General features: G+C 38.2%; 1 protein-coding gene across 2 annotated transcripts; it reads left to right on the top strand.

Annotated features, from left to right (window-relative positions):
• Positions 1-328: 328 nt before the first annotated feature.
• LOC117079265 (endogenous retrovirus group K member 19 Rec protein-like) lies at positions 329-6,885 on the top strand. Of its 2 annotated transcripts, XM_033202991.1 has the most exons (3): positions 329-470; positions 4,822-5,056; positions 6,671-6,885. In XM_033202991.1, the coding sequence occupies exons 2-3, from the start codon at positions 4,835-4,837 to the stop codon at positions 6,725-6,727; spliced, it is 279 nt and encodes a 92-aa protein (XP_033058882.1). In that variant the 5' UTR covers positions 329-470; positions 4,822-4,834; the 3' UTR covers positions 6,728-6,885. The 2 variants fall into 2 exon arrangements, with proteins under 2 accessions (XP_033058882.1, XP_033058874.1); XM_033202983.1 differs by lacking the exon at positions 6,671-6,885 and having other exon boundaries at positions 4,822-5,830.
• The last annotated feature ends 16,633 nt before the right edge of the window (positions 6,886-23,518 follow it).

Consider the following 23,518-nt stretch of genomic DNA (forward strand, 5'->3'; position numbering starts at 1 on the left):
AATCATGACACTAAATGCCCACAAGAGAAAGTAGGAAAGATCTAAAATTGACACCCTAACATCACAATTAAAAGAACTAGAGAAGAAAGGGCAAATGTAGAGGACTACGTGCTCGCAAACGAGACGTTCCTGATAAGTCCTGCTCTTACAAAGCAGGGCATTCCCGATAGGAGCCAGCTGCAAACAGCAGACCCTGGGGGCTTGTTTATGTGTAAACATCTTGAAAATCCAGAAAGTCAGGGAAAGGTCAGAAAAACAACAATGTGTCTTGTGACTTGGTAACATTCCACAAACAACTGTATAAAATAAAGCGGAGCATGTGGTTCGGCGCGGCTGCCGTGTTTGTCTTGTCTTGTGTTGTCTTGTGTGTTCATTCCTTTGTTTAGGAAACACGCGGACCCCAACATCTGGTGCAGCGAGCAGGGTCCGTGGCTCCAGGAGAGCAAGGAACCTGAGGGGGAACACCCCGGGCAGGCGTGGGGAGACCGCGGGCAGGTAAATAAATAAGAAGGGGGACCCAGGGGAAAATTATGAGGAATTCCACCTCTCTGGCCTCTGAATATTTGCAGTTACTCCAGGGACTGTTGATGTCTATAGGAGTAGAAGTTAGTTAAGGAACATAAGACTTTGAAGCGATTGTTTGCCCATGTTGAACAACATTGTTATTGGTTTCAATATCAACCCAAAGTGCAATTAAATCGAAAGGAATGGCTACAAGTGGTTAAAGTCCTGTGTCGAGCTCATCAGCGAGGGCAAATGATGCCTCTGACTTTGTGGACTTTGTGTAGTTCCATTACTCAGGCATTAGAGTTACTTGAAACTGACTCAGAGCATGGCGATACTGCCACCGGAGGTGAGGCATCTGAAGCTTTAGAGAGGAATGATCCTAGAGAGAAACATATTTATGCCCCGGTTGCTCAGGACAAGGAATTGGAAGAAGAGCTAATGCCTCCTTCATCTGAAGGAAATTCTGATTTGCAGCATATTTTAGAGATGTTACAACAGTTGTTAAAATTGCTAGGTGCCGCTGCTCCTGTTTCTCCTATCTCTCTGCCATGAGCCTTCCCTGTTAAAAAGATTTCCCTTTGCTTCCACCTCCAACCTCTTTGCCTATGTCAGGTCAGGTTTTCTCTGTGCCTTTTCCTCCTGTAGGAGAAAAGAAGGAATTGAAGGAAAAGGATGATTTCAAGGAATTAAATTTATTCCCAGTAACACGGGCTGCTTTCGGCCCCAATGCTCAGTTCCCAAACGGTGGCCAGAATGTGACTTTTACAGCCCTACAATTTAAATTTTTGAAAGAAATGAAAGCTGCAATTTCTAATTATGGACCTCAGTCACCGTTTGTTCTTGGCCTTCTCGATTCCTTCTCTTTCAGAACATATGATGATTCCTATTGACTGGGAAACGTTGGGACAGGCTGTCCTTGATCATTCACAATGGCTTCAATTAAAAAGTTGGTGGTGGGAGGAAGCAAGAGTACAAGCTAGAAAAAATGCTACCCAAAATCCCCCAGGACCTACTGAAGAGCAGCTTACCGGTTCAGGACAATACGCCACTCTTAATGCTCAGGCAGGCCTAGATGATATTGCTCTTATTCAGATTAAAGCCTTGTTTATAAAAGCGTGGACTAAGGTTGAAATAGAGGGTAAAACTTCTTTATCTTTTGTAAAGATCCTACAAGGAGCCACTGAGCCGTATCCAGATTTTGTAGCCCGTCTTCAAGATGCTGTATTAAAGACTGTAGGTTCAGGCCCTGCTGCTAAAATTCTTTTGGATACTCTGACTTTTGAGAGTGCTAATCCCGAGTGCCAAAAATTGCTGCATCCTCTAAAAGCTAGTGGAGCTGATTTAGATGAATACATTCGGGCTTGTGCAGGTGTTGGAGGAGCTATTTACAATGCTCAATTGTTTGCTGGGGCACTTTCTAAGGCTTTAAAAGGCAATTCTAAACAAGGTATATGCTATCAATGTGGGAAACCTGGTCATTTTAAAAAGGAATGCTGGAAAAAATTAGGCTCTTCTGCTCTAAAAGAAAAAAGGTTACCATCTGATATGTGTAAACAATGTGGCAAGGGTCAACATTGGACCAATGAATGCCGTTCAAAAACTGATAAAAGTGGGAATGTATTGTCACCCCTCTGGGGAAACGGGAGCCGGGGCCCACAGGCTTGGGGCCCCAACAACTACAATGCAGGCCTACCTCAGTACCCAGTGAGCAGTGGCTTACAACATCAAGGAATGACCTCGAGTCCTCCTTAAAGACATCTTACCCTACCCCAATTTCTCAGCTTTATGCTGCCACTAAGCAGAGTGTTGCTGCTGACCTAACTATTGTCCAGCCTTATACTTTATCTCCTAATGGAGGAATATATAAGTTGGCTACTGGAGTGTGTGGTCCTTTGCCAAAGGGACATGTAGGACTTTTGTTAGATAGAAGCAGCAGCGCTATGCGGGGGTTAATGGTGGTCCCAGGAATTATTGATCCTGATTTTACTGATGAAATCCTTATTATGGTACAAGTCTCACAATTTATGCACCTAGAGGCAGGGGAACGTATTGCACAATTGCTTTTATTGCCTTTTTTCCCTTTCTTATCTAGAGATGTGTCTCGTCAAGGAGGTTTCGGTAGTACTGGGAAAACTGTTTTCTGGGAAACTTTAGTTTCTGATCAAAAACTTTTATGTTCATTGCAAATTAATAGGATACTTTTTGAGGGATTAGTCAACACAGGAGCAGATGTATCTATTATATGTTTGGCTCAATGGCCTGATCATTGGAAAAAGAAACAAGTATCAGTTACTCTATCCGGCCTAGGTACTGCTTCTATAGTCTACCAAAGTGTCGAGCCCCTGAGCTATGTAGGACCTGAAGGACAACAAGGAAAAGTGTGCTTTTATATTGTTCTCATTAATATTAACTTTTGGGGCCGTGATCTTTTACAACAATTTGGTGCCTTTTTAAACATTCCTCATATTTCTTCAGCTGCCAAAAATATGATGTTCAAAATGGGCTACAATCCTTTAAACTCTTAGCCACTGTCCACAAGCCTCAAACTTTACCATTGAAGTGGAAAACTACAACTCCTGTTTGGGTGGAACAGTGGCCATTATCTAAAGAAAAACTTAAGGCTTTAAAGAATTTAGTTAAGGAACAATTGGCTGAGGGGCATATTGAACCAAGTACTTCTGCATGGAATTCCCCTGTGTTTGTCTCGTCAAAAAAAAAAAAAAAAAAAAAGGAAAATAGCACTTATTAACTGATCTTAGAGCTGTAAATGCTTGTATTCTACCTATGAGGACTTTACAACCTGGGCTTCCTAATCCAACTCTTATTCCACAAAATTGGAAATTAATCGTTATAGATCTTAAAGATTTTTTTTTTACTATCCCATTACAACCCCAAGATTGTGAAAAATTTGCCTTTACTGTTCCCAAATATAATAATGGACAGCCTACACAAAGATATCAATGGAAAGTTCTTCCTCAAAGTATGCAATCTTCCACTTTCGTTGTGTCTTTTTCATACTCCCCATTCGCCAATGGCCATTTTACACCAAGATAATAATATTCTAGAGTGGCTGTTTTTGGCTAATAAAGCCATTTAAAAAAATTCACCTCTATTGAAAACTCATGAAGGTTGGCAAGTGGCTTGCGCTGAGTATACTGGTTCTTTTTCTCAGCATTATCCTAGTAATAAATTATTTGTTTTTCTGCAACAATATTCTTTACTGCCATATAATCCTATCTCTTACACTCCAGTTAAAGGTCCCACCTTTTTTACTGATGCTTCAAGCAATGGAAAGGCTGGATACTGGACATCAGACAATTCAAAAGTTTCTCACTATCCATTTGAATCAGTACAACAAGGAGAGCTTTTTGCCATTCTTATGGTTCTACAAGACTGGCCTCAAACCCCTTGTAATATAGTTAGTGATTCCCAATATGCTGTATACGTAACTAAATATATATCTCAGACTTCTTTACCATTATTTCCTCAAACTCCTTTACAAAAATTATTTTCTTTATTATTTGTAATTCTTACTTCCAATGGGCTCAGGATGAGCACCAACTACATCATACTAATAGTTTAGGATTACAACGGCGATTTTCTATAACATGCCGTCAAGCCCGAGCTATTGTCAGAGCCTGCCCATCTTGTGCTCATATTATTGCACCTTTTTTAAGTGCAGCTATTAATCCTCGAGGCATTCAACAAAATCACATTTGGCGAATGGATGTAACTTATGTTCCTTCCTTTGGTTGTTTAAAATATGTTCATCATACTATTGATACGTGGTCACATTTCCAGGGGGCTACGCCATTACCCTCTGAAAAGGCTGACTCTGTTATTACTCATTTACTTACTTGCTTTGCAGTTATGGGAGTCCCTGCTAAATTAAAAACTGATAATGCACCTACTTATTGCTCTCGCAGATTGGCTGCCTTCCTCTCTTTATACCATATTCATCATTCCACTGGTATTCCATTTAACAGTCAAGGTCAAGCAATTATTAAAAGAGCCAATGCTACCCTAAAATTACAACTTTTAAAACAAAGAGGGGGAGATGGGTGAGATTCCCCAAAACATCAAATTCTGAAAGCCCTTTTTACTTTAAATTTTCTCAACCATTGGCGCCAATTACAGCAGTCTGCAGCGCTGAAACATTTTCAACAACCTTTAGAAAAGCCACAAAACAGTAATCTGTGGGTGTATTATCCTTCATTACAAGGGAAATATTTAAAAGGAAAAGTTTTACAATGGGGCCGAGGCTATGCTCTTGTCCGTACAGGTGCTGGAGACGATTGGTTTCCATCTCGACAGTTGAAACCGTGCCATGGTGAAGAGAAGCCAATCCAAAGAGTTCCTCAAGAAATTTCAGGAGCTGAATCTGAGCACTCAGAGAACATTCACCTTTGGAACTCGACGTGCGGAGCCCCCGGCATGGGGTCAACTGAAAAAGCTTACTCAGGAAGCTGAAGGGGTTGTTCAACAAGCTGGGCAGCCCAAAACCCCACTGACTTTATTCCTGGCTATGCTGGCCATAGTAAATTGTCGGGTAACAGCTGGAGAATTTACATACTGGGCTTATATTCCTTTTCCACCCTTATATCAAGGTGTGGCCTGGGGAGACAGAGAAGTCCCAGTATTTACTAATGATACTGCTTGGATGCCATCGCCTTTTTTAAACCAGGATTCTGAATTAGACACTGGCACAGTAAATAGTTCATATCAATTTGGGGTTGAAGGGTTACCTATATGTCTTGGGAGCAGTCCACATTGTCTGCATCTTTCTCATGAGGCTTGGGCTGTTCGCTATAACCATAGTCATATCTCTGCCTTTTCTATGATTATTGTGGCTCAGTGTTTTAAGTATAATCATACTGCAGTACTTAATGAAACTCTACCAACTACATTATCTTTATGCCCTATCCCTGATGTGTCCGGAGGTGTTTCCCAATTAGAGTGGACTAGGTGTAGACGTAGTGGGCCGTGATTATTATTAGAAGTAAAAGGAAAAAGTCGTAATTACCTTATCACAGATTGGAGTGTACATGGAGATTTTCAAACTAAATTTAGTCACGTCAACCTACGTTGGCATAAAGGTAATCACAGCATTGCTGCGGATGGCAACGAAACTATTATTTGGCATGATGGTGGTCTATCACCCCCATGCCACATTTGGCTAATACTTCACAAATACAAAGTCATATTTGGAAGTTGCTAGCTGCTGGTAAACCAATGTTCACTTTCACGGGAAACATGTCCTTAAATCTTACTAATATTGCTAACCCTTTCCATATATCTTTGCATTGAAATAGTTCTAGATGTGTTATTGCATATGTAAGAAAGCCTTACTTGTTGTTGACTGGAATTTTTAAATGGGATAATAATACAGGGGTAGTTAACTGTACAAACAATTGTACATTCTTAAGTTGTATAAATACTACTTGGTGGAATAATAATTGGAATGAGTCTCAGTTCTGTTTATATATACTAAGAGCCAGAAAAGAAACCTGGCTACCTGTAAACTTAACATGTACTTGGAGTGAATCTACTGGGGTTACTCAAATTTACAAGGTTATGCAAGATCTTGTCCACTGCAGTCGGAGGATGGTTGGAATCATCGTGACCACGGTGATAGGGCTTCTAGCAATTGCTTCCACCACTGCTGTTGCTGGATTAGCTCTACACCAGAGTATACAAAATGCAGAATTTGTCCAACAATGGCATAAACAATCACATTTGCTGTGGCAGCAGCAACGAGACATAGATGCTCATTTGACTGAACTAGTGGATAATCTGGAGCAAGTAGTTTCTTGGTTGGGAGATCAGCTAACAGTGTTGAATACCCGAGCTTTGTTGAAATGTGATTGGAATACTACCCAATTTTGTATTACTCCTGTTCCTTTTAACAGCACTGTACATAATTGGACTGAGATAAAGAGACTTTTAATTGGTCATAATAATCTTTCCCTAGAAATACAAGAATTAACACAGAACATTTCTGAAACATTTCACAATCAGTTACCATTGCTGACTGGTGCAGACTTGATGACTGATATTGCACAAAGTTTGACATCTTTGAACCCTATGAGCACTGTAAAAACTTTGCTGACCTCTGTTTCTAGCAATGTATTGATTGTTGTTCTTGCCTTTGTCATTTTCACAGTCTGCTGGAGATGGTGCCAAAGGGCAAACACCGAATCCCAGCGAGCCCAACATGTAATGATGGTTTTAAAAGAAATTGAAACTTGTAAATAAAGAAAGGGGAAATGTAGAGGACTACCTGCTCGCAAACAAGATGTTCCTGGTAAGTCCTGCTCTTGCAAACGAAGCAGGGCATTCCCGATAGGAGCCAGCTGCAAACAGCAGACCCTGGGGGCTTGTTTATGTGTAAACATCTTGAAAATCCAGAAAGTCAGGGAAAGGTCAGAAAAACAACAATGTGTCTTGTGACTTGGTAACATTCCACAAACGACTGTATAAAATAAAGCGGAGCATGTCGTTCATCGTGGCCGCCACGTTTGTCTTTTCTTGTGTTGTCTTGTGTGTTCATTCCTTTGTTTAGGAAACACGTGGACCCCAACAGGCAAACACATTCAAAAGCTAGCAGAAGGGAAGAAATAACTAAGATCAGAGCAGAACTGAAGGAGATAGATACATTAAAAAAAAAAAAACCCTTTAAAAAAATCAATCCAGGAGCTGGTTTTTCGAAAAGATCAACAAAATTGATAGACTGTTAGCAAGACTAATAAAGAAGAAAAGAGAGAAGAATCAAATAGATGCAATAATGATAAAGACGCAAAAAATGATAAAGAGGATATCACCACCGACCCCACAGAAATACAAACTACCATCAGAGAATACTATAAACACTTCTACACAAATAAACTAGAAAATCTAGAAGAAATGGGTAAATTTCTGGACACATACACCTTCCCAAGACTAAACCAGGAAGAAGTTGAATCTCTGAATAGACCAATGACAGGCTCTGAAATTGAGGCAATAATTAATAGCCTACCAAACAAAAAAAGTCCAGGACCAGACAGATTCACAGCCCAATTCCACCAGAAGTACAAAGAGGAGCTGGTACCATTCCTTCTGAAGCTATTCCAATCAATAGAAAAAGAGGGAATACTCCCTAACTCATTTTATGAGGCCAACATCATCCTGATACCAAAGCTTGGCAGAGATACAACAAAAAATAATTTTAACAATATCCCTGATGAACATTGATGCAAAAATCCTCAATAAATACTGGCAAACCAAATCCAGCAGCACATCAAAAAGTTTATCAACATGATAAAGTTGGCTTCATCCCTGGGATGTAAGGCTGGTTCAACATATGCAAATCAATAATGTGATCCTTCATATAAACAGAACCAATGATAAAAACCACATGATTATCTCAATAGATGCAGAAAAGACCTTTAACAAAATTCAACAGCCCCTCATGCTAAAAACTCTCAATAAACTATGTATTGATGGAACGTATCTCAAAATAATAAGAGCTATTTATGACAAACCCACAGCCAATATACTGAATGGGCAAAAACTGGAAAAATTCCCTTTGAAAACTGGCACAAGACAAGGGTTCCCTATCTCACCACTCCTATTCAACATAGTGTTGAAAGTTCTGGCCAGGGAAAACAGGCAAGAGAAAGAAAGGGTATTCAACTAGGAAATGAGGAAGTCAAATTGTCCCTGTTTGCAGATGACATGATTGTATATTTAGAAAACCCCATTGTCTCAGCCCCAAATCTCCTTAAGCTGATAAGCAACTTCAGCAAAATCTCAGGATACAAAATCAATGTGCAAAAATCACTAGCATTCTTATACACCAGTAACAGACAGAGAGCTAAATCAGGAATGAACTTCCATTCACAATAGTTTCAAAGAGAATAAAATACCTAGGAATCCAACTTACAAGGGATGTGAAGGACCTCTTCAAGGATAACTACAAACCACTGCTCAGTGAAATAAAGAGGACATAAACAGATGGAAGAATATTCCATGCTCATGGATAGGGAGAATCAATGTCACGAAGATGGTCATACTGTCCAAAGTAATTCATAGATTCAATGCCATCCCCATGAAGCTACCAATGACTTTCTTCACAGAATTGGAAAAAACTACTTTAAAGTTCATATGGAACAAAAAAAGAGCCTGCATTGCTAAGACTATCCTAAGCAAAATAACAAAGCTGGAGGTATCACACTACCTGACTTCAAACTATACTACAAGACTACAGTAACCAAAACAGCATGGTACTAGTACCACAACAGGTATATAGACCAATAGAACAGAACAAAGGCCTCAGAAATAACACCACACATCTACAACCATCTGATCTTTGACAAGCCTGACAAAAACAAGAAATGGGGAAAGGATTCCCTATTTAATAAATGGTTCTGGGAAAACTGGCTAGCCACATGTAGAAAGCTGAAACTGGATCCCTTCCTTACACCTTATACAAAAATTAATTCAAGATGGATTAGAGACTTAAATGTTAGACCTAAAACCATAAAAACCCCAGAAGAAAACCTAGGTAATACCATTCAGGACATAGGCATGGGCAAGGACTTCATGACTAAAACACCAAAAGCAATGGCAACAAAAGCCAGAACAGACAAATAGGATCTAATTAAACTAAAGAGCTTCTGCACAGCAAAAGAAACTACCATCGGAGTGAACAGGCAACCTACAGAATGGGAGAACATTTTTGCAATCTACCTATCTGACAAATGGCTAATATCCAGAATCTACAAATAAACAAATTTACAAGAAAAAACCCCTTCCAAAAGTGGGCAAAGGATATGAACAGACACTTCTCAAAAGAAGATATCTATGCTGCCAACAGACACATGAAAAATTGCTCATTTTCACTGGTCATCAGAGAAATGCAAATCACAACCACAATGAGATACCGTCTCATGCCAGATAGAATGGCAATCATTAAAAAGTCAGGAAGCAACAGATGCTGGAGAGGATATGGAGAAATAGGAACGTTTTTACACTGTTGGTGGGAGTGAAAATTCGCTCAACCATTGTGGAAGACAGTGTGGCAATTCCTCAGGGATCTAGAACTAGAATTACCATTTGACCCAGCAATCCCATTATTGGGTATATAACCAAAGGATTATAAATCATGCTACTATAAAGACTGTGCACATGTATGTTTATGGCAGCACTATTCACAATAGCAAAGACTTGGAACCAACCCAAACGTCCATCAATGATAGACTGGATTAAGAAAGTGTGGCACATATGCACCATGGAACACTAGCCATAAAAAAAGATGAGTTCATGTCCTTTGCAGGGACATGGATGAAGCCGGAAACCATCATTCTCAGCAAACTATCACAAGGACAGAAAACCAAACACTGCATATTCTCACATACAGGTGGGAATTGAACAATGTGAACACTTGGACACAGAGTAGGGAGCATCACACACCGGGGCCTGTCAGGGTGTAGGGGGCTGGGGGAGGGATAGCATTAGGAGAAATACTTAATGTAAATGATGAGTTGATGGGTGCAGCAAGCCAACATGGTACATATATACCTATGTGTCAAATCTGCACGTTGTGCACATGTACCCTCAAACTTAAAGTACATATATATATATAAGTCATTGGATTATAGGAAACCCAAATCTAGTCTGCTTATGAGGGACACATTTAAAACAGGGACTCAGGAAGGTTGAAAGAAAAAAATGCAAAACAATACGTTGGGTAGATTTCAACCAAAAGGAAGCTTTTTTTGGTAAAGTATTAGGCAAAATAGTTTTTAGGGCAGAAAGGATTTTCAGAGTTAAAGTGGTCTTTCTTTACTGCATAATAAAAGTCTCACTTCACTAGAAAGAGATAACGTTTCTAACTTCTATATGTCTAATAAAATATTCACAGATAAAATTTACATGCTAATGAGAAATTGACAAATCCACAATTGTTGAGGGAGATCTGAATGTAATCTCAGTACTTGATAGATGAAGAAAACAAAAATTCATTAAGGATATAGAAAATTACAACGTAATTAACAGTCTTGATCTATTGGAGACACACACACACACACACACACATGCACACACACAGACTTGCACTCACCAATTAGAAAACACATATTTTTTCTCAAACAACATGGAATATTGAAAAGAAAATTGACCCAAAGTATTAACCAATTCCAGCAATCCATTAGAAAGGGCATCATGACAGTTAAATGAAATTTATATTGATAAACTTAGGAAGTAAGACTGTATGAGCATCTCAATAAAAGCAGAGGCATCCGATAAAATTCAGTATCCATGATAAAAATTCTCAATGAACTAGGAATAGAAAGAATTTTATTAAGTTTGTGAAATATATTGATAAAAAGCTTTTATAGTAAGCACATAATGGTGAAATGTTAGACATTCCTTTTAAAATTAGAAATGAGAAAAAAATGCTGTCTTCTGATTGTACAGAAGGCCTAATCAATGGATTAAGATGAGATAAAGAAATATAATGTTTATGAATCACAGAGGAAGAAATGAAATTGTTGTTATTCTCAGATGATATGTTTTACAGCATAGAAAACCCAAGAGTATCTATAGTAAAATTATTAGAGTTAATAAGAGCTCAGCAAGCTTACTGGCTATTAGATAAATATAAAAAATTGCATTCCTTATTCATCAGGAACAAACAGTGACAATCTATAAAAATATAAAAGGTGACTTCTCGGGGGTGGAGCAAGATGTCCGAATAGGAACAGCTCCAGTATCCAGCTCCCAGCGCCAGCGACACAGAAGACAGGTGATTTCTGCATTTTCAACTGAGGTACTGGGTTTACCCCACTGTCAATGTTAGACAGATCAATGAGACAAAAAGTTAAAAAGGATATCCAGGAATTGAACTCAACTCTGCACCAAGCGGACCTAATAGACATCTACAGAACTCTCCACCCCAAATCAACAGAATATACATTCTTCTCAGCACCACATCGCACTTATTCCAAAATTGACCACATAATTGGAAGTAAAGCACTCCTCAGCAAATGTACAAAAACAGAATTTATAACAAACTGTCTCTCAGACCACAGTGCAATCAAACTAGAACTTAGGACTAAGAAACTCAATCAAAACCACTCAACTACATGGAAACTGAATAACCTGCTCCTGAATGACTACTGGGTACATAATGAAATGAAGGCAGAAATAAAGATGTTCTTTGAAACCAATGAGAACAAACATACAGCATACCAGAATCTCTGGGACACATTTAAAGCAGTGTGTAGAGGGAAATTTATAGCACTAAATGCCCACAAGAGAAAGCAGGAAAGATCTAAAATTGACACTCTAACATTACAATTAAAAGAACTAGAGAAGCAAGAGCAAACACACTCAAAAGCTAGCAGAAGGCAAGAAATAACTAAGATCAGAGCAGAACTGAAGGAGATAGAGACACAAAAAACCCTCCAAAAAAATCAATGAATCCAGGAGTTGGTTTTTTGAAAAGATCAACAAAATTGATAGACTGCTAGCAAGACTAATAAAGAAGAAAAGAGAGAAGAATCAAATAGATGCAATAAAAAATGAAAAAGGGGATATCACCACTGACCCCACAGAAATACAAACTACCATCAGAGAATACTATAAACACCTCTATGCAAATCAACTAGAAAATCTAGAAGAAATGGATAATTTCCTGGACACTTACACGATCCCAAGTCTAAACCAGGAAGAAGCTGAATCCCTGAATAGACCAATAGCAGGCTCTGAAATTGAGGCAATAATTAATAGCCTACCAACCAAAAAAGGTCCAGGACCAGATGGATTCACAGCTGAATTCTACCAGAGGTACAAGGAGGAGCCGGTACTATTCCTTCTGAAACTATTCCAATCAATTGAAAAAGAGGGAATCCTCCCTAACTCATTTTATGAGGCCAACATCCTCTTGATACCAAAGCCTGGCAGAGACACAACAAAAAAAGAAAATTTAAGACCAATATCCCTGATGAACATCGATGCAAAAATCCTCAATAAAATACTGGCAAACCAGATCCAGCAGCACATCAAAAAGCTTACCCACCATGATCAAGTGAGCTTCATCCCTGGGATGCAAGGCTGGTTCAACATACGCAAATCAACAAACGTAATCCAGCATATAAACAGAACCAAAGACAAAAACCACATGATTATCTCAATAGATGCAGAAAAGGCCTTTGACAAAATTCAACAGCCCTTCATGCTAAAAACGCTCAATAAATTCGGTATTGATGGAACGTATCTCAAAATAATAAGAGCTATTTATGACAAACCCACAGCCAATATCATACTGAATGGGCAAAAACTGGAAAAATTCCCTTTGAAAACTGGCACAAGACAGGGATGCCCTCTCTCACCACTCCTATTCAACATAGTGTTGGAAGTTCTGGCTAGGGCAATCAGGCAAGAGAGATAAATAAAGGGTATTCAGTTAGGAAAAGAAGAAGTCAAATTGTCCCTGTTTGCAGATGACATGACTGTATATTTAGAAAACCCCATTGTCTCAGCCCAAAATCTCCTTAAGCTGATAAGCAACTTCAGCAAAGTCTCAGGATACAAAATTAATGTGCAAAAATCACAAGCATTCTTATACACCAGTAACAGACAAACAGAGAGCCAAATCAGGAATGAACTTCCATTCACAATTGCTTCAAAGAGAATAAAATACCTAGGAATCCAACTTACAAGGGATGTAAAGGACCTCTTTAAGGAGAACTACAAACCACTGCTCAGTGAAATAAAAGAGGACACAAACAAATGGAAGAACATATCATGCTCATGGATAGGAAGAATCAATATTGTGAAAATGGCCATACTGCCCAAGGTTATTTATAGATTCAATGCCATCCACATCAAGCTACCAATGAGTTTCTTCACAGAATTGGAAAAACCGGCTTTAAAGTTCATATGGAACCAAAAAAGAGCCCGCATTTCCAAGACAATCCTAAGTCAAAAGAACAAAGTTGGAAGCATCACACTACCTCACTTCAAACTATACTACAAGGCTACAGTAACCAAAACAGCATGGTACTGGTACCAAAAAAGAGATACAGACCAATGGAACAGAACAGAGTCCTCAGAAATAATATCACACATCTACAGCCATCTGATCTTTGATAAACATGAGAAAAACAAGAAATGGGGAAAGGATTCCCTATTTAATAAATGGTACTGGGAAAATTGGCTAGCCATAAGTAGAAAGCTGAAACCAGATCCTTTCCTTACTCCTTATACGAAGATTAATTCAAGATGGATTAGAGACTTAAATGTTAGACCTAAAACCACAAAAACCCTAGAAGAAAACCTAGGGAATACCATTCAGGACATAGGCATGGGCAAGGACTTCATGTCTAAAACACCAAAAGCAACGGCAACAAAAGCCAGAATTGACAAATGGGATCTAATTAAACTAAAGAGCTTCTGCACAGCAAAAGAAACTACCATCAGAGTGAACAGGCCACCTACAGAATGGGAGAACATTTTTGCAATCTACTCATCTTACAAAGGGCTAATATCCAGAACCTACAAAGAACTCAAACAAATTTACAAGAAAAAACAAACAACCCCATCAAAATTGGGCAAAGGAGATGAACAGATATTTCTCAAAAGAAGACATTCATACAGCCAACAGACACATGAAAAAATGCTCATCATCACTGGCCATCAGAGAAATGCAAATCAAAATCACAATGAGATACCATCTCACACCAGTTAGAATGGCAATCATTAAAAAGTCAGGAAACAACAGGTGCTGGAGAGGATGTGGAGAAATGGGAACACTTTTACACTGTTGGTGGGATTGTAAAGTAGTTCAACCATTATGGAAAACAGTATGGCGATTCCTCAAGGATCTAGAACTAGAAGTACCATATGATGCAGCCATCCCATTACTGGGTATATACCCAAAGGATTACAAATCATGCTGCTATAAAGACACATGCACACGTATGTTTATTGCGGCACTATTCACAATAGCAAAGACTTGGAATCAACCCAAATGTCCATCAGTGACAGACTGGATTAAGAAAATTGGCACATATACACCATGGAATACTATGCAGCCATCAAAAAGGATGAGTTTGAGTCCTTTGTTGGGACATGGATGCAGCTGGAAACCATCATTCTCAGCAAACTATTGCAAGAACAGAAAACCAAACACCACATGTTCTCATTCATAGGTGGCAACTGAACAATGAGATCACTTGGACTTGGGAAGGGGAATATCACACACCAGGGCCTATCACGGGGAGGGGGCAGGGGGGAGGGATTGCATTGGGAGTTATACCTGATGTAAATGACGAGTTGATGGGTGCTGACAAGTTGATGGGTGCAGCACACCAACATGGCACAAGTATACATATGTAACAAACCTGCACATTATGCACATGTACCCTGGAACTTAAAGTTTAATAGAAAAAAAAAAAATATATATATACACACACATATATATATACACACACACATATATATATACACACATATATATACACAGACACACACATATATATATGTGTGTGTGTGTATATATATATATATGGTGCCCTTTACAATGTGGCAGCAGCAAAAATGGCTCCTAGAAATAAGTCTAACAAAATTTGTATATGAAGTGTATGGTAAAAATGACAAAACTTTAGTGAATGACATTAAAAACCTAAACAAATGAAAATATATACCACATTTGTAAATAAGTACACTCAATATCATAAAGATATTAACATTCCTAAATTCAATGCAATTTCAATAAAAATTCCAAAATGTTTTCCTATGGTACTTGAAAACAAGGATTATAAAGTATTTATAGGGGAGCAAAGGATCAAGAATAACCAAGATAATTTTGAAGAACAAGGTGGGGGTAATCATCTACTTGTCCAAATTGTTCAAGTTTCAAATATATATTTGTGTATGTACACATATCTATCTATCAAGACTTATTATAAAGCTATAGCAATTAAGATGATGTAGTACTATTGTAGAGAAAAAAATGTGACTAACAAGAGATGCTAAAGAATCCAGAAACACGTATGTGGATATTAACAAATTACAGAGCTGCCGTTTTGCTAAAGAGGAAGGTGGTACTGAGACAGTTGGTTAGCCATGTAGAAAAAAAATCTGTCTCACATCATTCCAGGGAGACAGAATTCCTAAGTATAAAAACTAAAATCTTAGGCCATCGGGGAAATAACAGAGATGGTGAATATCTTGTGTATGTAAGTATTTCTCAAGACAAAAAGAATGAACCATAAAGGAAGAGATTAACAAATTTAATACATTAAAGTTTAAAACTTCAATACATCAGTAAACACTGTAGGAACAAAGTAGACAAGCCACAAGCTTGGATAATAGAGTAGTATGTTTAACAAAGCAGTAATATTTAGGACATGTAAAAATTTCACATCAACAGGAAAAAAAAGAAACAATGTAATAGAAAAATTCGAATATAAACAAAATTCATAAAAGGAGAAATCTGGAATGGCCAATAAGCAGATGAAAAGATCTTTAAGCTCACTAGTATTTGAGGAAATATCCCAAATACTGCAATACAAAGCATTTAAGAAATACCTCAAAATGCAATAGATAACCATTTCATATCTATCAGATGTCCAAAAATTTCAAAGTATGAAAATGTCAAGAGTCAGAAAGATGTGAAACAACAGGAATTCAAAAGCTGATAAAAGTGTGAAAATGTACACTTAAGAGCAATTTGGCAATATCTAGCAAAACTGCAGATGTTCTTGTCTTACAACCCAGCAGTCCCACTCCAGGGTACACATCCTGAAGAAACTAGCACATGTACTTAGGGAAGTACCGTGCTCTGTGGTTTGCTCCTGGTTACCTCCCTGATGCCACTGTCTGCCATTCTTTCTCCCAGTCTGTTTTAGCCACACTGGCCTCCTTGTTTCTAGGACACACTGGGCACATTTCTACCTCTGGGCCTTTGCACTGGCTGTTTCTTCTGCCTGGAATGCTCTTCCTTAAGGTGCCCCCTAGGCATCTTCTTATTCCTTTCCAGTTTTTACTTGAATGTCAACTGTCATTGAGGTCTTCCTTGCTCCTTTATTCTCTATTCCCTTTCCAGTTTCATTTTCTTTTACATTAGCACTTATTAACATAATGTACATTCTATTTATTTTCTTATTTATGTATGTAAATTTATGTATATAAATGAAGTTACATTCATAAAGGCAGGGTTTTGGTTTGTTTTGGTTTACTGCAGTGTACTGGTACCTAGAACAATACCTGGTCCATAGTAGTTTCTCATTAAATATTTGTTATATGAATGTGCATAAAATGTTTCTTACAGTATTGTTTGTAATCTTTTCACCTGTGTGAAGTAAAGCAGGACAAATAACATTCTTATTTGTGCACTCAGAGGAAACAGACACAGAGAGGTGAGGAGCTTGCCTAAATTCACAGGACAGGTGACCAGCTGAGTGTCAAGTATATAAGGCAGCCGTGTCTCTGACTTGAATAAATTCCACATTGCTGTGTTTTAGTTAAAATATGTTAAAATGGAAAATCAGTTTATTCTGTTAAATATTATATAATCTCCTAGAACATGTATTACTTTGGAGATGATTTTTCTATTTATTTCATAAATAAGAATTACTTCAAGCCAATTTGAATGCAAAAGCTTCTCAGTCATGTTTGCCCTGACGTATATAGGGTAAGTGATTATCCTACTGTGAATTTTACTAGTGAGAATTTAAGTAGTAAGATGTTCACTATATGAGGTATGTAAAGAATGCTGAGAATATGAATGTTGTACATTACATGCATTTACTGTAATCACGTAATATATCATTTTATCTAAAAGGACCTTCTATTCCACTTTGTTTGAAGCCTAAAATGAAGGAAATAAAAAATGCATTTAAGAGGATACAATTCAGCTTTTCCCTACAAAATGCAGAGGCCTGCCTATTCCACAAAAAACATCTCCTGGCTATTAGTGTTAATGGAACTTATGAGTACATGTAAACACAAAGAAGTTTCCTTAGTGTAAAAACATTTAAGAACAGTCCATCTTGTATCCATGACTGTTCTCTCTCCTTGTGGAGGAGAGAAGTGTAGAGAGAAAAACAGAATTGCCATCCTGCCACTAGGGCAGGAAATAGAAACAGAGATGGATAGAAACATAGGAGATGTGCCAGTACCTCATGCAGAAGTCCAGGGTCAGGTGGTCGTGTCATTACAAACGTCTAAAGCTGTAGTCTTCAAGGAAAGTGGAAAATGGGGCTGATGAGTTGAAGAGAAATGCTCAAGACTTAGTATAATGTTCTTGTTTACAAGAGACTTATGACTGATTATAAGCACATCATGTAGACAAATAAAAATGACTTTCCTGTTCACTAGATGTGGTTAATGAGATAAAGTAAGCTGTGCTAACCAGGTTTTAGGATTTGGAGTGGGTGGCTCCCTACCTATGAGCTGAGAGTCAGGTGTGACGTGGCTGTCCACCAGGCTTGGCATCAACATTGACTGCCTTATGATTGACCATCAAAGAACTCCAGCTTGAGATAATTAAAAAAAAAAAAAACAATATAACATGTTTGAAAACTATTTGAAATGATCTGCTAAAGCTAAGCACATGCACATACATGACCCAGCAATTCTACTCCTAGATATATACCAAAGAGGAAAATGTTCTTCTGTTCTCCAAAAGACATATGTGAGAGTATTCATGTCAGCACTATTCACGATAGCCCCAAACTGGAAATAAACCAAATGTCCATCAAAATTCAAATGAACAGGAATAATCATTCAATGGGATATTACACAGCAGTGAAAATGAACAAAGCACTGCCATATGAAACAACAATGGATTAATCTTAAAATCATAATGTTGAGTAAAAGAAGCCAGATATAAAAGAGTATACACTGGACAGGCAAAAATAATCTATGGTGTTAAAATTCAAGATAATGGTCTGGGCACGGTGGCTCACACCTGCAATCCCAGCACTCTGGGAGGCCAAGGTGACTGGATCACCTGAGGTTGGGGGTTTGAGACCAGCCTGATCAACACGGAGAGACCCTGTCTCTACTAAAAATACAAAATTAGCCAGGTGTGGTGGCACATGTCTGTAATACTCCGGAGGCTGAGGTGGGAGAATCACTTGAACCCAGGAGGTGGAGGGTGCAGTGAGCTGAGATTGCGCCATTGTACTCCAGCTTGGGCAACAAGAGTGAAACTCCATCCCCCCGCCAAAAAAAAAAAATTCGAGATAATGGTTCCTCTTGGTAGAGGTGGGAGGAAAGTACCGAAAATGGGGCATTGTGAGAGCTGCTGGGTTGCTGCTCATGCTCTTGATCTGGATTTTGCTTTGTGAAAATGCATCTAGCTGTACAGTTAGGATTTACGCATTTGTCTGTGTGTGCATTACACCCCAATAAAATATTTACATTCAAAATGCAACATATAGGCAAGTATATGTGAGTGCAGGGTACAGAAGTTTGACAAAATGAATTTTAGGATGGGACTGATAAAAGAAAATTTGTTGAAGAAAGTAAAGTTTTAGTTCAGCATTGAGATTAGGAAGGTGCATGATTTGGCTGAGAAATGTGAGTGGCTTAAAGGAGATAAAAGTGTCTTGTATGTTAGGAATGGGGGAGAATGGGGCAGGCAGAAGGCAGTAAGTGCTTTGTTGAAGCAGAAATCCACTGAAGATACATAGAGAGAAGGTATGTTCTCATGTAAGAGATATATAAGAGGACATTTAGATTTTGATATGCAATAGAGGACTGCTGTTTTTTCTTCCACTTTTTTTTTTTGGAGACAGGGTCTTGCTCTGTCACTCAGGCTGGAGTGCAGTGTGCTATCATAGCTCACTATAACCTCAAAGTCATTGGCTAAAGTGATTCTGTTGCCTTAGCCTCAGAGTAGCTGGGACTGCAGGTGTGAACCACCACGCCTGGCTGTTTTTATTTTTTGTAGAGACAAGCTTTAACTATGCTGCTCAGGATGGTCTCGAACTCTGGAGCTCACATGATCCCCCTGCCTCGGCCTTCCAAAGTGCTGGGATTACAGGCATGGGCCACCACACCTGGCCTCATTTAGTAATTTTTAATTTAAAAAAATAATTATATATGTAGCATATATTACCTGTATTTATACATAAATTTAAGTATAATAAAATACATATAGATCTAAGTATATCTAGGTGTTTTATGTATATTTGTACATAAATATATGCATAATTATAGCTTATATAAACAGTATCTGTTCTCTCATTATGGAACATTTTTTAAAATAGTAAAGTGTATAAAAAGAAAATGACTTTTAACTCCATTCCTCTTATATAACATTGTGGCAGCCTCCGAGTGTCTATATTGAGAATTGTGGAGATATAATTGAGGATTAATCACATGGAGGGATAATATTAAAGAAATATAAGTATTAAATTCATAGGGGTCTGATTTTCAAGCTTTGTATGCTTCCTAACTCCAACTTGCTGCCAGGGAGCTGACATTCTCTGAAGAATGGCATCTGCAGGTGCAGTCCTCTTTTTCTTTTTCCTCTCACCTGACTGAGTTGTAATACCTCTGCTAAAACAAACATGCCTAAAGATGTCAAACACAGTTATAATCCCCACCCTTTCAAAATAAGTTTCCATGAGAAAGGTAAAGAATGTTTGTCCTTTCCTATATGTTTTGTCAAATCTAGAATTTAGGATTTTAGAAGTTTGCCATGGTGAGCAAAGGATTTTGGCCACAATTTAGTTGAAATATCAAAGATTGGGTTGAGGTCACAGAACAAGGTAAGACAAGAGACCTCCTAGAAAATAAAAGCTAAAAACTGCACCAATTGTAGCACCCAGTTCATTAATTTTATCTCCTCAAGTATAATTTTCATATTTGTCTCCCATGTGGTTGCATCTGGGAGAGGATGAATTGGGAAAAGACTTGTGAAGTCACTGAGAGTTGGCAACTTACACAAACTTTATGCAAGTCCCTCCTGGACACAGACTAAAGGACATTACTTAACTCTCATAGCTTGGGATACAGCTTAATGTAGCCAACAAAATCTGGACACTTAAAGGTCTCTGTCTTGATCCATTTTGCTACAGAAACCAGAAGGCGTAGCGTCAAAGGATCCTGGTAGCTGAGACAAATTTACTTCACCCTCAGCTGTTTCTGCACTCAGCTGACGGGTAGCCAGTGGGTGTCTCCCTCCCTGAAGAACATTAGCTCTAAAGTTCTCGAGGCTGGCTCCTTGGAAAGGACATTAACCTACAGTGGAGATGGGACAATCTTCTGGAACATAATTTGGTTACAACCTATACTTTCCTCAGCAATGAGTATTTTAGAAATACCTTGCTCATCAAGGATAATTGTTTATTAGTTAGATATAAATTCTTTAATGAAAGTGGAATTTGGCACAGGTTGATGAAAACAGAGGAAATAAGTAAGCCAAGGGGCATGGTGGTAGTTTGTCCATGAACTGAAAACGAGAGCAAAGGATTGAGGAAATTTAGGGTTGGTTCAAAGGGCATAAATTAGGAACTGCAAAGCCTGCTTAAGGAGCATTCAGAAACTTAGAGGTAACATTCTGAACTCTATCTCAGGAAATGCAAGGAAAGCACTTGTATATCCTTGTATGCTTAGTTCAAGGGTATTTGATGCACAAATGACTTGTTGAAAATAATTCCTTCTGCTTTTCACAAATATAAAGTCAAGTTTACTCTAAGGAAACAATTACTGGGAAAGGTAAAACCACTGTGGGAGAAGGGAAAGGACCTCCTATTCTCATATCAACTCATATTAAGAGTAATAGCAGAGTTCTATTGCTCCAGAGGGGCTAATTTGTCCCTTTGTTTCACTGAACACTTGCTGCGATCCCCTGGGTGGTTGAGAAAAGTGTATCTTAAACCACCATCTACTTAAGTCCATTAAAATTGATGTGTCCTTCACACAAACTCATGCCTAGAGCCCTAAATTTACAAATAAAATGTAGATTATTTGCATCATGAAAGAATTCTTTAAGCAAAATAAAACACAAGATTTCTTTAAATAGCAAATTACGTGGTGTGTTTTACAATGCAATTGCATGTACAACAATTTGATCTACATACAATAGGAGCACATCTTTAAGGTCAAGAGCAGAATGTCTGTGTATTTGTGACAGTTACTCATGTGGCTAACGGTCCCAGCACACACTGTATTGGCGTCTGATGAATTATTGGAATAGCAACTTCTTGACCACTGCAAGGTGTTTAAGAAAGATCCCAGTCTCATGGGAAAGCTTTTATTTTAACTGTTGATTCAGTACAGGAAAACCCAGTGGGGAGGGGGAAAAGCAAATTTTTCATTAGCCTCTTATAAAAGATGTATTATCCTGATTAGCTTCTGTACTGACTGGCTAAGCATGATTATTCTGAGATTCTCCCTCGCTGTAATCCTTGTGGACATTCTTCACTTAAAAGTAATGACCCTATTCTGATAATCATTAATATTAGAATCAAATTGACACTGTGTAAGAATACATTTTACAAAGAATAGAGCTATACGAATATCATAAACACTGAATCTGGTGTGCTGTTTGTATAAATATCAGGATTGTTTCTGAAATATGGCACCACAAAGAAGTCTTCAACAGAAAAATGCTTTGCAGAGGATCAAACTCCAATTTAATAATAAAAAAAGGGAAGCATATAGGTTCATTTACGAAAAAAACCGATGGAATGTTACAAGATTCACACACCATCACAGAGCTGTCCTGTGATGAGCATGACTGAATTCTACTTCCATCTTCTTGGAGCACCCCATGAGCAAGTGACAAGCCCAGTGGTGCTGCAGGCCTCTCAGTATTGTGAGCACAGCTCATCAGTAGGAAAAATCATTAAGCAGCAGGAAAGAGAAAAAAGGATAATAAGTGAAGGGGGGCAACTTGAGAGAGATGGGGGAGAATGGAAGGGGTGGGAATTTACATGAAGAAATGGCAAGTCCAATGATGGGAATAAAACATGAAATGATGTGTGGAAAAGAGACATGGGGAGGGGCTGTAGGGGACTTAGCAAAGAGAATCCAGAAAGAAACTTAATGGGATATAGGGGAAGAATGATACCAGCTATTAGAAAACCCAAACAAAGACCAGTGTGCAAAGACCATGTGTTGGATGTAAAGATGCCACAGGGGTCGAAAACTTTCCATTTAATTTGCAAAACACTGGGCCGGAAAGCCACATCCTGCAGGCAGTTGCCATTTTAATAGTCAATTCACTCTCATAAGCCATTAGATATCATTCCTGAGCACAATTCAATAGTAACTCCATACTCAGCTTCCCATTGACTTACAAGAAGAATTGTAAGCCTTCCATAATTCTTAACTTACACACAGGAATGGCAAGATGTAGTTATTGTGTTTATATTTTTTTCTAGGACACTATTATTATTGATAAGGAAGAATAATTGTCCAAAAAGAGCTTGTTAGTAGTATCAAAATCTGTTCTCTTTTGTTCTGTGTTCCGAGACCAGTAATCACATGACTATATTCAGAAATTGAAGAACTTCCTTGACCCTTCATTATGAGACAAATGAAATTGCTGATTTATCAGGCAGAGACAATGTGTACTTTATTTCTTATCTAGGCTATTAGATATGAATGAGCAGGAGAGGAAGATGACTTATGCAATAGAATAATTCTCCTTTTACTCATTTATCTACAATAATCAGTCATTTAAGACTGTTAACTTTTTGTTGGGTTGAAGCCAAATGTCCCTAAAGTTTGGCCGACTACAAAGGTTCATCACTAAAGCCATTATTTGCACGACTCTGTCAAGCATGAAAATACTCTCATCTAGGAAAAAAAATCAGAGTTGATGACTCCGGCAGAGATTGAAGGGTGGGAATTGACTGCAAAGGGCATGAGGGAACTCTCTGGGGCTATGATAATACTAGAGAGATTCCAATATAAGATATAATACTGTTTTAATAGGAGTTAGGATCACACAGATTATATATTTCTCAGAACTCAGCAGAGGAAAGAAACTTAGCAGATAGACACA

The sequence above is a fragment of the Trachypithecus francoisi genome, unplaced genomic scaffold (genome assembly GCF_009764315.1).
Source record: "Trachypithecus francoisi isolate TF-2019V2 unplaced genomic scaffold, Tfra_2.0 Lachesis_group0, whole genome shotgun sequence".
NCBI lineage: Eukaryota > Metazoa > Chordata > Mammalia > Primates > Cercopithecidae > Trachypithecus > Trachypithecus francoisi.